Genomic DNA, 15,306 nt, shown 5'->3' on the forward strand with positions numbered 1-15,306 from the left:
CCGGTCATCCCCGATGCAGGGTGGGTAGTTCCCAGACGGGAAGCGCAGGCGGCAGACGTGTTCCACGCTGGGCTGCACCAGCCGCAGGACCAGCTCCTCTGACGACACGAAGCCCGGCTGGACCAGAACACATTGTAAGAACCACAGCAGGGCGACAGCATCATGGTGAGGGCCTGRMCCTRTGTCCCACCTGCAGGAGGAAGTAGTAGATGCCGGCGAGGCCGTGGGCGGCACCCACATACTGCTCCTGGTACCACTCGTACATTAGCGGGCTGTGGTTCTGGAGGCGGAGCTTCCTGCTGAACTGCTGGCCCGACACCAGAACTGCCTCGCTGACCTGCTGGATGCAGTGCAGCGGGATCCGGTCTGGACCCAGCTGCTGGTTCAGGAACACCAGGGAGGAGAGGTAGCCCACCCGGCCGTACAGCAGCTCGTCCGGCAGCCCACTGGACCCGCTCAGAACCACCTGCTGGTACTGCAGCAGCCTGGAGGCAGAACAGCAGAACCACAGCGGTCAGACCACAGCCTGCGGTCCAGACCTGGGTCCAGTCCTGGTTCCAGCCAGTCCCAACCTGCTGATGCAGTCCTCKGCCTCTTGCRCCCTCTGCAGGCGTGAATAGACCACAGCAGCTACGGCCAGCGGTCCAGCGTCTCCACACAGGAAGGTGACGTCATGGCGACGGGTGAGGTTCTTCAGGCAGTGGGTGACGTAGTCCAGAGCCCTCTGCAGGAAGGAGGCTTCTTTGAAGATGCTGTGGAGGTGCAGGTAGAGCAGAGCGATGCCTGCAGGGAAACAGACAGCAAACATCACTAGCCTCTGCTAGCTCATCTGAAGGAACAGCCGGGATAGTCCAGACATGCTGGACAGAAACGTGAYTGTTTCTGTAACAGATTCTTATTAGCTTACTGCAGGGGAAACAATAATAATAAAATGATCACAGCATGATGTTGCCACTAGTAATGAAATAGTAACACAGCATTATGCTGTGTTACTATTACTGTGGACAGTAATAGTAACTGTCCACAGGAATATAGGAAACAACGCGCTGYTTCCTATATTCCTGCAGCTTCTGTCATCACCAGTGTCACTGATGGCTCCGCCCCTCACCTGCCCAGCCCGTGTAAGCGGTGCAGTCTCTGGGATCAGCAGACTTCAGTCCATTCTCCATGACAGCCAGCAGCTCGCTGACCTTGCTGCTCACCCTCTGGGCAAACGCCGGAGTGAGCTGGAGGAGAAAAGAAGGATTTAAACAATGACCAGCAAACCAAAGCTCGCATGTATCCCCCGCATCCCTCTGCGGTTTACCTTTCCCTCACAGTCAAACAGTGCTTGCGTGGAAGCTGGGTACCCATCATAGTCATGATAAGGATTCTTCAAAGCTCGTGTGTCCATTTTCTTTATAACAGCCGGAAGCTTTTTATATCTACATCGAACAAAGAAGAATAAAAAATGAACACGGCGTCTTAAATACTCAACAYGAAGCCACAAAAACACCACCTGGTCTCTGAGCAGAGCTACACGCCCACACCATCCATGCTAGCGAAGCTGCTACTACTTAGCTTAGCCACGGAGCTAATGCTAGCCGTTAGCATCAAGCGGCGCAGGAAATACTGTAAGACTGTAATAAAACGAGCTAATACTCTGCTATTAAATGTAAATAAAAAGAAAACAAAAGAAAGTATAGAATGTATTCACATAAGAAGCCACCCCCCTGCAAGTGTTGCTGTGCAGCCTCTCTGTGTTGTGATGTAGCTCCTGAGATGCTAACTCGCTACTGCCTACTACTGCAGAAGAAGAAGTACTGCAGTTAACAAATTTGACTACAACAAACCATCACCACAGGGGTCATGCGGTGCCCAGACAGAGGTGGGTAGAGTACCAAAAAATTGTACTTAAGAGTAACACCACTTCAACATATTTTTATTCAAGTAAAAAAATAAAAAGTTGCTATCCAGGAAGTTACTCAAGTAAGAGTAAAAAAAAGCATACAGACCAAAATATAAAGTGGAAATTTTGGTATTTTAAGAACCAAAATGACAATAATTCATGTAAGTAACAAAAAATAACAACATTACACAAAAGATTACAGTTACTTTCAAAATAAAACTTATGAAACTAACAAACACTTCAAGTGTAGAAGAGTCTGAAAAAATACTGGATTTACTTGTGACACAAGAAAATTAAGCTAAGTGCATTTCTTCCATGTTCACTTTCTYTTAAAGTTATTTATTGGAATCATATAATTACTGTTATGCTGAACTTCCAATAATAAACTATGTTGGAACACAGATAAACACATAGAAATGATGAAGACCCTACCAGGCTGTTCCACTGGCAGATGATGAGTTCTGTTGCCAKGGAGATGCAGGGCTGCTGCTGATTGGTGACTAGCTACTGTTCCTATGCAGTCTGGAAAACCCTGGAATTTAATAGCAGCATTTTCCAGGTTTGGAAAGGGAAAGATATGAAGATTGGAAAGAAGATTTTGCTTATTTTTCTGATATCAACACCTTAACCAGGCCTTGGACTGTCTGTGACTTCTTCTCTAGTGTCTTAATCCGGAACCGTTTGTTGTGCTTCAATGCCTCCCAGTCTTGATGACTCGGGCGACCTTGCCTTTGAAAATCACAAATGAAGCCCACAATTAGACGGTTCCATCATCATCATCATCATCATCATCATCATCATCATCATCATCATCATCATCATCATCATCATCATCATCATCATCATCATCGCCTTGTGTTTTCCTGTCTACCTGTCTGCCGCTTTATGTCTGCGTCGGCGCCATTATTTCCACATCAGCTGTCCGGGGTGGAGGGTTGAAGGTCGGACTTGGACTGCCACGCGTTTCCTTCAGGGAAGGGATGGAAATGAGGCTGAAAGAGCAGGAAGATTCAGAGGAAGACCTTCGCTTTGATTAGAGAGCGGCTCCCCTCCCTCTCCGCCTCTGGAGGAGGAAAAATGTTTGATCCATTTATTGATCAGCCGTTATTTTTCAACAGAGGAGCAAACCTGACTTTACAACATGAAGTTGTTGATGTTTCACGATTTTTTCCCAGTCAGTCATTTCTATAAAAACTGTCCCCACAAAGGTTTTGAGTCACACACAATTAAAACTTATTCATTTTCAAAGCTGAAAAAGCTGTGCTTTTTTATTTTTAATCACAAATTCATATTTCTCTTCTGTAATGTAGCATTAATACATAAACTAAAAGCAGTTTCAAATACTTTCTTATTAAAGGAAGAGCTATCCAAAACCAGTCTGACTATTTTTTCTAAAGTCACTACCATGATGTGGGAGTGATGCTTTTACATCACATTCTTCTTATCAGTACAATCAAATTTCAACTCCAGACTTTGTCTAGGCCACTACAGAACTTTATATATAAAAAAAATTTTTAAATATAAAAATGTTATTGTATTCCCGATTTCATTCCASACAAACCCAGCTCTCCCAAAAAGTAATCACCACTTTAACTGGTATTTGATTCAGTTTCAAGTGTCTGACCTGTAGAAATCTCTCAAACAGAACCTGACTGACAACGTCAAGTAGACTAGAATATCTCAAAGAGCAGAACATCATGCCATGCAATCTTTGAAAAAACAAACCAAAAAAAAAAAAAAACCCCATAAGAGACTATGTTTTTAAAATCTACTGGATCTACTGGAAAGGTTTGCARAGCCATTTCCAGAACGTTGTGGTTCCAGTGAACCATCAGCTGAAGCCAATAGTCCAGGGAGAACAAAAAGATCTGTTTCATATTCACCAAAAAAATATATTCATTATCCTCAAAGTTTGTGAAGGACATGTTCAGTGGGCTGAAAAGACTAAAGAACCTACAGTTATGTCTGGTGGTGGCAGTGTGATGGTCTGGGGCGACTTTGCTGTTGATTGAATCATGAATTCTGCTCTCCACCTCCAGCCTTCAGCCAGAGTTGTCCAGCAGGGGGCGACTTCATTCAGTTTCATGTGCTGGAGTTGAACTCTGGACAGGACATGTTTCAAAACATAAACCAGTTTGGTTATTAACRAACTACCTGCTGTAATTTATATCTTCCTGTAAAAGARCAACCTGCATCGCTTCCTCAAGTGCTCCCACCAGGGAGCTGACTGAGCAGCTGTAAGACACAATGAAAACTTCAGTTTGAGGGGGCAGAACTGGGCCCCCCCACCCCCTCACCCTCCCTCCTCCATCTCCCTCTCCAAGTGGACAGCATCCATGTTTGGTCCAGAGAGAGAAAAACCCAGCAGAAAAGCGAGTGACAGCTGAGATAAAGAACATTCTGGTCTCTGTCGCTCTGCCACGGCCCCCCATCTGTGACGCGCTAAAAATACTCCCAGTCTGCTGTTGCCATACCAGTCAACTGTCAGGAGGATGGAGTAGGGAGGAGAGGGGGAGGGATGAAAGGGAGGTGACAGACAGATACAAGTCGAGTCATTTGACACGGAGCAGGGAGAGAAACGGCAGGATGAAGATGAAGAGGAGCAGGGAAATATTACTACACAGGAGAGTCKCTGCAGATTAGACTGTAACTAATCCCTGTCTTATCAGAGATGGTAGCAAACAGATGCAGCACAGCAAACAAAGGTAAATACTGTCGCTTAGTTTACCRTGAAACAAACTTAGAGCACTCTGCAGCAGGTTTCCTGGCTGGAAAACTGAAACATTCAAGCAATTCAAATAAACAYCATCAAAATGAAATGTAGAAACTGAAATTCAGAACTGGTCGTCCGAGCAAATTTACCGTGAAGGCAAACTCCAAGATGATAGGAGAAGTCTCCAAARACATGAAAATACCTGCAGCTGCTTCAAAGAGAACATAAAAACCATATTGWAGAAGACAAAAATGAATGACTTGGACACCAGAAGATGGGACACGTTTGGCATCAACCAAATCCAGTATCCAGGAAACAGAGCACCAACAGTACAGCATGGAGGTGGAGGTGTCATGGTTTGGGGACRCTTTGCTGCAAGAGGAGCTGGTCAGCTCACCATACACTGTAGAAAAAAATCTGTTGGTTTAACAGTAAAAACTGGCAGAAGTTCACTAACAATACAGCAGATAATTATTATTTTAACAGTGTTCATGTGTAAAAGTTTACAGGTTCTCCTGTAAGGTTTTGCATATTTTCAATATAGTTTTCGGATTTTTTTTTGTAGAAACATACAGTTTAAATGATTAAACTAGCAAAATTCTTCTGATAAATTAGCACRATGCTGTCGTTAGTATCTCCAGTAAAACTACGTGGTTGCTTACTGTACATTAAATCCTTTTTAACTTTAATGGAACATACTGGAAAAACCCCAACATATTTCTAAATGTTGAAACCTCATAAAACGATTGTCATTTTGATCATACTTTTGTGTAAATTTGACAAATAAACTGAAGGAAGTGTTGGATTTTTTTTTATTAGATTTGTACTAAATGAGCTCAAACAGAAAATCTGTGCATCATACCCTCAACCCATTTTGGTTAATATCAGTTGTTTATTGGATTAGAAAATAATATGTGRACATTTATTTTAAAAAACTCTACGTTTCATAGCTTTTCTAGATTTTCCACACAAATATAACCAATAATGAAATTATAACAAATAATGAAATAGAAACTGTTTCAGGAAGTTTCTGTGAAACAGTTGTTCTTATAAGAACAACGTTAAGGAGTCGACAAATGGATAAACGAAGAGGATCTCTCTCCAATGACTTTGGCATTCAGCAAACACAAATAATTTCACTAAACATWACTGACCTAAAACATTAAATGTTTGGTCTATAGGTGGYTCCTGCTGTCTGTGTGTGTTTCTGCCTAGTTTGTCTTTTTACGTCAATATGTTATGTTGGATCCAGGAAATACGCTGYGGGAACCTCTAATAATTCACATGAAGTACATTTATAACATATTCATCTGTAAGTTTGATGTGATCACAGAAAGCTTCTGTTTACTAATCCGTGACTTTCTGTTTCCTGACATGAATGTGGCTCCTTTTGCTTAGACACTCTTCAAAATSGGAAAGAAAAGTTGTGTTGATACTTAAAAGTCAGGAAATTGGTCCAATAATTTGGTAATTTTACAAATAATCAATTTTGATTGTAGAACAGGCACCTGATCCCTAAAACCGGCTCATTCTGCAGTATCTTTGCCACTCAAACACCACAACAGACGTTATTACCAAACATCCACAGCACTTCTGATGTACACTACAGTTACTACTACTGTAGTTTTGACAGCCGCCACTAGGTGGAGTCCTTGGAGTTCGTTTAGCTTCGTGGACTTAATGACTTTGCCTCGACAGTAGAAATTAGTTCCTTTCGTCCAAAAATATGTGAGCTCATTTAAGTTTYGTAATTTCAGTAGTTCTGCATGTGATTTTCCTCCCACCTCCTCCTCCATGTGGGTATATGAAGCTGCACCTCCTGCACAGTTAAGCCTGTTTCCCTCCTAATGGCTGATCCTCAGCAACAAGACTGTTTAGGTTTTCTAATTAGGGAGTCAATTAGGAAAACACTTACACAGCTTTCCTCTGTGGACCTAATAAACARGATGGTGGTAAAAACATCGAGTTCCTCAGTAACCCGGCCCTCCGCCACCTCGACACCCAGMCSCGTCTTTGTTCACCCATTGTACCTGAGGAACCTCTCCACCCGGGGGGGCGTCCAGGTTCAGGGAGGAATTCAGGAACCGTACATCGTGGCCGACGACCTCCCGCTGCTGCAAACAAAACCCCCAAGCCTCAAACCAGGCCATTATCGCCGGCCAGAAGAGAAAGCACGGACGGAAGGGAGARGGTAGGCATAGATAGGGCAAACTCTCCCTGGAAACGAGCAGGAAAGGTATGAGGTAGCAGGGCATTATATGAGCMGGGGCGCCTGTTAAAGATCTGAGCAGGAACATTAAAGGAAATACGGCCAGATAGACTTAGAAAGTACAAGTGAGTAAAACCAACAGAGCAAGAAAGTGAAACTTCAAAGAGGTGCAAGAGTCTGAAAATCACAGGCAGAGCCAAGTGAGCTGCTGAGCTGCTGAGTATTATTTGGTTGGCAAGGAAAGTCAAAGGTGATAAATTCAGCTAGCTCTTCAGCCATATGAGGAATCTGGTGAAATGAAAAACATTTATATTTGTTATCAACACTGAATCTAATCTAGAAAGATTTTTTTTCTAAAAAAGAAAACCCAACAACAAAATCAATGTGATGTAGTAACTACCTCAGACCTACAGGTGGTGCTGCTGTGCTGACACAGACAGAGAACAAAACAATACAACTTGTAGCATTTGCAGAAAACTAGCACAGTATGGACATAATTGTTTTTAGAAAGTGGTAGTAAAGTAGCTGGACACTTGCTCCACATGTAACAACAGAGGAAGAACACGTTACATAGATCTCAGTGTGCGAAATGAAGGAAATGTTGAATACTGTGTGCTTTAGGATCAAAGGTGTGGAATTCGTAGTATTCTGCTTCATCGGTACCTGTGTATGTGACTTTCTAGTGCTGGGGCTGGTAGAAATTGTAATATCTGATCCAATATGAATTATTCATGTACCACCATGGAGGAAAAAACATATTGTTCACCACAAGTCGCTAGCTAGTCACTTTGCATAACAACCTGCTAGTGAACAGCTGAGAGAGCTTGTGCCGTTATTATAAGTCATCACCAAAGTAAACTGGTCATTCATCTACTCTTAAAGTATTCTAGGTCCATTTGTAGTGTATTTGTAGTAATATTTTGTTTCTATAAGGAAGCGGTGCTAAAATTTGCGTATGTCTTTCTGTTTCTATTTATGTTGCAGTTTGCACAGAAAATCATTTACATTCTACAATTTCATACTGACTTATTCATATTTTGAGTAGTTCTGTGGGACAGAAATAGATACTTTGGTTACCTTGATTATTTTTTGCATGATTTGAAGTTAAAAACCAATACAAGTTATAAAACCTGCTTATCAAACAAGATCGTAGTTTGACAAGTTCAGAGAGGGTAAATGTCACTCTGAACTATGGAAAGCCAAAAATTAAATCTTCTAAAACAAAAAATTTGATCAACCGATAAAATCAATTCGAAAATACCCAGGTGTCCAATCGGTCAGTGAGGAAAGGGAGACCAGACAGACTATTGGTCACCATCACACCGCCTCCACCGTGCTCCACTCATTTTCCTTACACACGTGGCCCCATTTAGGTGAAACAAACACATTATGTGTTTTTTAACACATACGAAAAAGTGTGTGTTAAAAAGTGTTTTCCTACTATTATTTGTGCTGAATTTAAAGCTGCTTAGAGAAAACTTTCACACTTGGTAGCTCTCTGGTTTAGATTGCTAGGTCTGATTACTTGACAGCACAACATTTTTTAAGAATTACGTCTTAATATACGTCTAAATATGCCAGATCATGACAGTTAGAAACTTTATTAGTGCTTAGAAACAGATTGCAGCTCTGAACAGATTATGAACAGTAATAAATAAGGGATGTATCTATGAAAGATGAAATTATTTGTCTTAATTTAATGTGTGTGCTGTTCTCTGCCAGTCAGGCTCTGTGGTTCATGCCTTCCATGTGAGCGCCGTCGATACTGTAGCTGCGGCGGCTTCGACTGACTCACACCCTGACTTCCCCTCATCTGAGGGACTGATGACACGATTGGAAAGCGACACACGATTCTCAACGCCTCCTCCTCCCTCGCTCTAATCTCCAGCAGAGCTCGAGTTCTGCACCCCCCCCTGCGGGGAGGCGGGCTCGGACGCTTAGCTAACAGTCGGTTAGCAGGTAGAGCTTACCTGGAGCCCCTCTGTGAGTTGGAAGACACGCTGAGCGCATTTCATCATCCCAAATCACATTAGCTTGGCGCTCCCGAAAACATCAGAGCGCAGGGGAGGAAGAAAGAAACATCAAAGCTGTTTACTTGTGTTTTACTGGGTTAAACTATTTGCACAGGCCACGGCAAAGTGCTTTTTATGCTTTTGAACGCCCACGCTGGAAAAAAAGAAGAAGAATGGAACTGATGTGATTGCTGTGAGAACTTTGTCACTTAAGTCACACTGACTGCACATGGAGGGGCTGCTTCTTCCATTAGCCAAACATGGAAATGGAAACACAAACACAGCTCCCATTAGAGCCTGCTCACATCCASACTGYAGACAGGCAGRCAAATATGCACCTTCAACACGTAATGTAATATTTACCACAAACTGTCTCAGAAATGTCCAAGGCCTGATTTTCTCTGTCATCATTTCAGAGTGAAAACCTGACTGTATTTTCATTTTTATGACGGTGGGCTGTTGGCGAGCATGAGGGTTAGGGACCACGAATAGCTAAAATCTGTAAATACTTGAGTCCTCTTCTAAAAACAATTAGAATTGCTTAATTTAAAAGAACAAACAAAAGATAAATTCTCAAACAGGACAGTTTTATTAAAAGCTATGTTCTATAAAATGAAGGAAATAAATGTTAGAAAATACAATATTATCAAGAATCTTTACTTTTGTTTTAGTGTTCATATTCCATTTATCTGTGGCACAAGGAAAATGCAACAAGTGTTCCTACTCAACACAAGGGGGCGTTAACTCCCAACTAAAAGAATATGCAAATAAGCATTCCAGTGGATCCCGGCTATTTCTGGGTCAGYGTGTGTAGGTTTTTCTGTGAAACGTAACTCCAAGATGTTCACGTAAAATTATCCTATTAGTGGATTATTTTCCATGAACAGATCTAAATTATTCTCAAGAGAACACAGCTTGGGAAGCTGAGATACCGAGCTAGCATGSTAGTTGGCACGCTGCTGGCTGGTGTTTACAAAGCTTCAAACTACCGCCATTACTTCTTTCTTGGCTGCCGTGTTTGTTTACTCTGAACTCAAGTTTAATCTTGAGAAGTTTGTCGAGATTTCCTGTCTGACATGTGAATGTTGGTGGGTGAAATCGGTTTCTGTGTTGACTGGACGCCACTCCTGTTATACYTCTGATTTCTTATCCTTATATGTGTGTGGGGCAGTTTCTCTCAGGTTTAGAAAACAATCAAACAACTTTAAATCTTAAGTTGTGAACATCTATACTGGTTTGGTTTTAATCTGCTATAAATTAACTGCTGTTTTTCACCCGCTGAGATTAAGAAAACAGYTGTTCCCATCCAATTAAGATGGTTTGGAAAAGCATCAACTTCTTGAAACGAGGTAGAACCTTGAATTTCTCTGTCAGTTCTCACAGAAACAGCCTCAGGTTTCTGCTTCTGCCTTGCTTGTCAGACAGGTGAAAGCCAGCAGAGGGTTCAAGGGTCACCAGAGAGCTGGGTGGAGAACTCTGCCCTCTGCACCGCCGYGGGGTGAGAGTGGACAACCTTTTGGCACGATGTGCTGCCTCTGTTCTCCAGCCCCATGTTTYAACTGACTGCCCAGCCTGAATCAGACAGGAAAGTGCTGATGAAGCAAGAGAAGCTCTGCTCCACAAGGAGCTTCAGTGTCTCAACGAATCTGCAGAATGAAGGCAAATGAAAGGCCTGGAAGCATAACGATCATCTTCCTTCGGCTTGTTTAGACTCAACTGCAGCCAGTCAGTGACTCACTCTGCACCTTCKGAGCTCAGCCACTTAGCCAAGTGTTTAGCATTACAGACACTGTTTACATCTTTAAGACCGCCACATGGCTGCCATTAAAATATTTACCCCTTGGAGCGCCGCAGGAACCTAGAGGGTGGATGTCTGGGCAGAAAAACCCAACTGAGTGAGTAATGAGATTGGTTAGGATCTCAGTCAAGAAGGAAAAAATAAATACAATTTTTTCTGGAAAACAGCAACAAGTCTGAATGTAACAGTATGAATGATAAAGGCTGATCCAATCAACTGACAAGTCGTTAATTAGCTGGATGCAAAGAAGATAGGAGGAAATGACAGGAGGAATTTGTTCATAAAGTAAGTTTATTAAGTCATTTGAAACGTTTCAGATCAGCAAACTAATCAGAAAGCGATACGAGTCAAACTGGACGTATATGATGAATTTACCAMATTTTTCTGAAAGATTAGTTCGACTTTAACCGCCACWCTCAAATTTGATTACTGCCAAACCTTCAGAGCCAACARGTATCCTAAAAAGAACCGCTCTGACATAGGCTGAAAACACGAACCCTAACCCAACATGTTCGYGACATCTTTCAGTCTAGACCAGGCTACCAACCATCTCCAGTGGTTTGGAACTCCAGCAGACAGACTTTATCCACAACCTGATCAGAAAAAGAACCATGCTCACTCTCTAGRAGAGGCCTGCCTTCCAAAATYACTCCAAGAGAGCTTCAACGAYTCATCCAGGTTCCAGAATAAGTCCGAGCATCTGAAGCCATGTAGTGTAGGAGAATCACATGTTTACGCTCCACTCAGACATCCTTCCCTCGCAAATGACGATTGGTTATCAAGAGCCGCTCTTTGCTAAATGTGTGTCCTTATCAAGCCTGGTTCGTCACAGTTCCAGTTGTTCTCAGAATCTAACGCCTAGTTTTTACAAGGATTTGCTGTCCCAATTTTCTCATCCGACAGTCTTAAAAACAGTCCCCAAAGAGACATTCCTGTATTGTTCCATAAGAAATATAGCCCACAAACTTCCGCCATTGCTTCTTCCCTTTCGGCCATGTTTGTTTACTCTGAACTCATGCAAGGTCAGGAGAACCTTTGTGATATTTTCCGTCTGACATCTCAATGTTGGTAGGTGAAATCTGTTTTTGTGCCCTGATCTATAAAATGCATACTGGATCTTTCCCATTTTGAAGAGTTGCTAATAGAAATAAGGTTCTGTGTCACATCATATTTAACCTCATAGAAACAGGAAATTAGTCAAAGTTYCTTGGTGATCAACTTTAATAAAGATTTGTATTAATTTTATAGGTTTTGATTGGTGTGCCAGTGATGGTGTTTTTTGTTAAATTTAGTCAWAAAATTGTCATTTCTTAATGTGGGTGAATAGTGTCCTGATATTTAGGGCCCAGGAAGCTACTGTAATGAAAGTGAATTTATTTTCAGGGTTTTTACACTTTTTGTTTTTCACCAGGAGTACCAATAAATGTGGATGGAGCTGTAATCTCCTGCTCTGTTGTTGATTGATAAGAAGCAAGAGAAGATGTGAAGAGAAGCAGACACACCTCACACTCTACATTACACCCACTTCCTTTCAAGTAAAAGAAACAATCCATCCGTAAGCCCCATCCCCGATGGCAGCGCACAAACGCACCGAGTGCCCCCGATTTCACGTCCAAGCCACAAACAAATAAGCTCCACTTATGATACATGTCGGCTTGGCTGGCTGCGCAGATCTAATATTCATCGTGAGTCATCATCTGTGGAGGGGAAACAGTGGCCGCTCTCTTTCCATTTGCCTGCAGGTACACTGAAGTGCATTCAGTTCCCATTAGGGGACCTCGGGTTTGTGTTTTTCACCCCATAGCGGCCGCCTAATGGCAGAACCGGGCCGGGATGAATCCGTCATGGTTTAGCAGCACCAGCGTTGGCGTTGGCTGGGCCTCGGCGAAACGCAGCCACAATAGGACCTCTGCCTTGCACAAAGACCGCTATTGATCCACGAGTGGCTGGGAATCAGAGGAACGTGGAGGGAATGATAAGGCTGTCGGTGCCGACCGAGTCCTGCAGAAAGAGGCACCCTGCTGGCCTCCAAGGCTCCAGCCAGAGGCCACCGTCTCTGAGGCGGCTACATAATGACCGACTCACAGCTGAGAGAGAGGACTGGAACGTTTTATACATATTCTCCTAATAGGACTTTAGTCTACCTTTTTAATTTACCTGGACGGGTTTTGACATGTTAGCAAAGTCTGTGAGAAAGTCAGTTTTGTTAGTCTTGGTTATTAYGCAGCATCAATCATTTTAATTATTGCTAAAACAGTGTTTAATCAATGAGAATAACCTTAAAGGTAAGTCAAAAATAAATAAAYAAAAAATTTCAGTGATACAAAATATTTGAGCAGTTGTGAAACACTTTAGGTTCTTTAGGTTCCACTTCAAACTGTTGATCTGAGATCAAATGTCCTGATTTTGAGTTAATTTGCATTAAATCAGGAAAAAMCATTTTTGTTTAAAGTTGGTCTACTAACATAGCCAGGAGCTACTACCATTGCTAATCCTCCTACTGCGTATATTGTCTTAATTGTTTCTTGCGCTATTGAGGTAACCATGGAGACAAACATTTCCAAATTAAGGAGTTAAGTAGGACAAATAGTTAGCTTTGCTAAAGAATTGGTAAGAATGGCCAGGTAGCAAACTAAAGGGGTTAAGCTAAACTGTTAGCTAGGCCAAACTAGCAAATAGTTTTTTGTGCTTATTAATTTTATTTTCTTGATTGGAAATGTTTTACAGTTACTCATTTCGATGATTCTTAAATTTGAGGCTAGACAGTCGAACGAAGTGAAGTTCAAATTAATTCAGTACCGCAGTTCCTCCACTGTATTCTCTAATCCACCATCTGCTGCAGATAAATCTCTCAGGAATCATTTCTAATAAATCAGATACTTTTACATGGCGGTCATTTGTATCTGTGCCCACCTGTGTGTAAAGAACGCTCTGTACTTGAGGGGTAATCTCTGGAGAGGTGTGAGCACACGGAGGGAAAAATGTCAGGAGTCTTGGCATGGCATTTGGAAACACCAGCAGGTGTGACAGCGAAAACTAGACTGTCGCTTATGAAAGAGCCACATAATCAAAATGATCATAACAGAATTAAATATGAGGAGAACCGACAGGTGGGTGGAAAAAGAGATGYTTTCAGGCCTTAAAATAAATTATWAACAGGTAAACATASAAGGTATGCAAYGATGCAAAGCAGTCCAGTCTTTTGACAAATGAAATCTTAAAAGTGMAGCATGGATGTGCACTCAGYCCCATTTACTTTGAAACCCCACTTGGATCACCGCTCCCACAGTGGAACATGGTAGCGGCAGCATGATGATCAGGGGATGCTTTTCTTTTTAGAGCTGATGGAAGGGAAAACCGAGAAAATTCAGTCTGAGCGGACTAGTCAAAGTCCAAACTGCCTTGGAAGTTGATTTTAACAGACAATTTAATCCAAATTCTATTTTGAAAAGATGAAATGGCAAACGCACAAGTCTCTGGATGCACACYACACTATTCAGACKTTGTTTTCCTCTTACAGCTATGCACTACTCTATGTTGGCTTATTATAGCATCCCAGTGTACTACATTCAAGCCCKTGGTTAACATAATCTGAATATTTTCCCAGGGTCCTTTTGTCAGGTAGTGAGGAGTGTTCACCAGCGCATCACAAGTCTCTCACAGCAGTTTAAATCATATCAATATGAATAAATGAAGGAAAAAATGCTTGAAAGATTATCATAAGGGCTTCACACGGCCTGAATGAATGATCAGACTTTTCTTTTAAATTGGAAGAGCTTGAATAAAACTTGCAATTTTAAAAGCGTGCAGGACTTTAACTGGCGCGCGCTCGGTGGGAGTTTCTCTTTCGTCACCCAATTATGCATTTTTCACGCTGGCTGACCTAATACGCATCCCAGCATGGGAAACGGGAGCAGTCATTAGTCACTGCGCCTCGCCGCAGCCTGTTTCACCGCTCCGGCTATGATCTTTCTTTCTCGCTCTTTTAAAATTCACGTCAGGTTCCTTCGCTCCGCGGCTCGCCTTGCTCCGCATCGTGTCCAACCTGAAGCGGCCGTTAATAACGAGCCAGAACAAGGCGAGGTGTGGTCCTCCGTCTCTCTGGTCCTTCCTGAGGACGACTCAAAAGAAAACGATGTTCTTTCTTCAAGAAGCCACCGAAAACTGAGCGTAAATACAGATGTGAAAGGGACAAAAAAAAAATATGGCGTGTATATGCTTACTGTAAGATTAAAGCCGGCGCTCTGGGCCACGTCTCTTCCCATTTCTTTATTCCAGGCCGAGCAGCTGGAAATCCCTTCTCTGGTGAAGGAACATGGACATCGAGGAGCAGGTGAAAACGCTGCCTGCTGATAGCAAAGCATCTCCACCTCCAGGAGCCTGATGTACCCTGTCAGGCGCTCACACCATCTACCGCTAAAATCTCTCTTAAGTGCCACACTAAAAAGAAAAGAAGAAAAAAAATCCTAACCTGAGAACAATGTGAGCCACAGTCATAACTTTTCATCTGACTGAAGATGGATTCGTTCCCTGACAGGTCTGATTCATCATAATTTACTGATCACACGTGGCGACACGTTACAGTTCCTTCGATTCATTTCCTTCCCGTTTTCTAATAATATTTCCCTTCCAATCTGAATCGCTAGTTAGATTTTAATGGAGCAAAAATGTATAAAGTTATTACTC

At 42.4% G+C, this 15,306-nt stretch overlaps 1 protein-coding gene and 1 long non-coding RNA gene across 3 annotated transcripts in view; both read right to left on the bottom strand.

The window, feature by feature from the left end:
* Positions 1-1,783, bottom strand: part of lancl1 (LanC antibiotic synthetase component C-like 1 (bacterial)) — a 2,601-nt gene extending 818 nt beyond the window's left edge. The window contains exons 1-6 of the mRNA XM_008429469.2: positions 1,697-1,783; positions 1,307-1,424; positions 1,109-1,226; positions 573-783; positions 191-485; positions 3-117 (exon numbers count right to left, since the gene is read on the bottom strand). Coding sequence (XP_008427691.1) covers positions 3-117; positions 191-485; positions 573-783; positions 1,109-1,226; positions 1,307-1,393 — 826 coding nt within the window. The 5' untranslated portion in view covers positions 1,394-1,424; positions 1,697-1,783. The remainder of the gene's footprint in view (positions 1-2; positions 118-190; positions 486-572; positions 784-1,108; positions 1,227-1,306; positions 1,425-1,696) is intronic.
* Positions 1,784-2,164: 381 nt separating this feature from the next.
* Positions 2,165-15,035, bottom strand: LOC108167183 (uncharacterized). Of its 2 annotated transcripts, none has more exons than XR_001777545.1 (5): positions 14,844-15,035; positions 3,846-3,990; positions 2,760-2,855; positions 2,512-2,617; positions 2,165-2,420 (listed from the first exon to the last, which is right to left on the bottom strand). It is a non-coding gene; the product is annotated as an uncharacterized LOC108167183 (long non-coding RNA). The 2 variants fall into 2 exon arrangements; XR_001777544.1 differs by having other exon boundaries at positions 2,760-2,951.
* Between the last annotated feature and the right edge of the window lie 271 nt (positions 15,036-15,306).

Source organism: Poecilia reticulata, linkage group LG2, assembly GCF_000633615.1.
Source record: "Poecilia reticulata strain Guanapo linkage group LG2, Guppy_female_1.0+MT, whole genome shotgun sequence".
Lineage (NCBI taxonomy): Eukaryota > Metazoa > Chordata > Actinopteri > Cyprinodontiformes > Poeciliidae > Poecilia > Poecilia reticulata.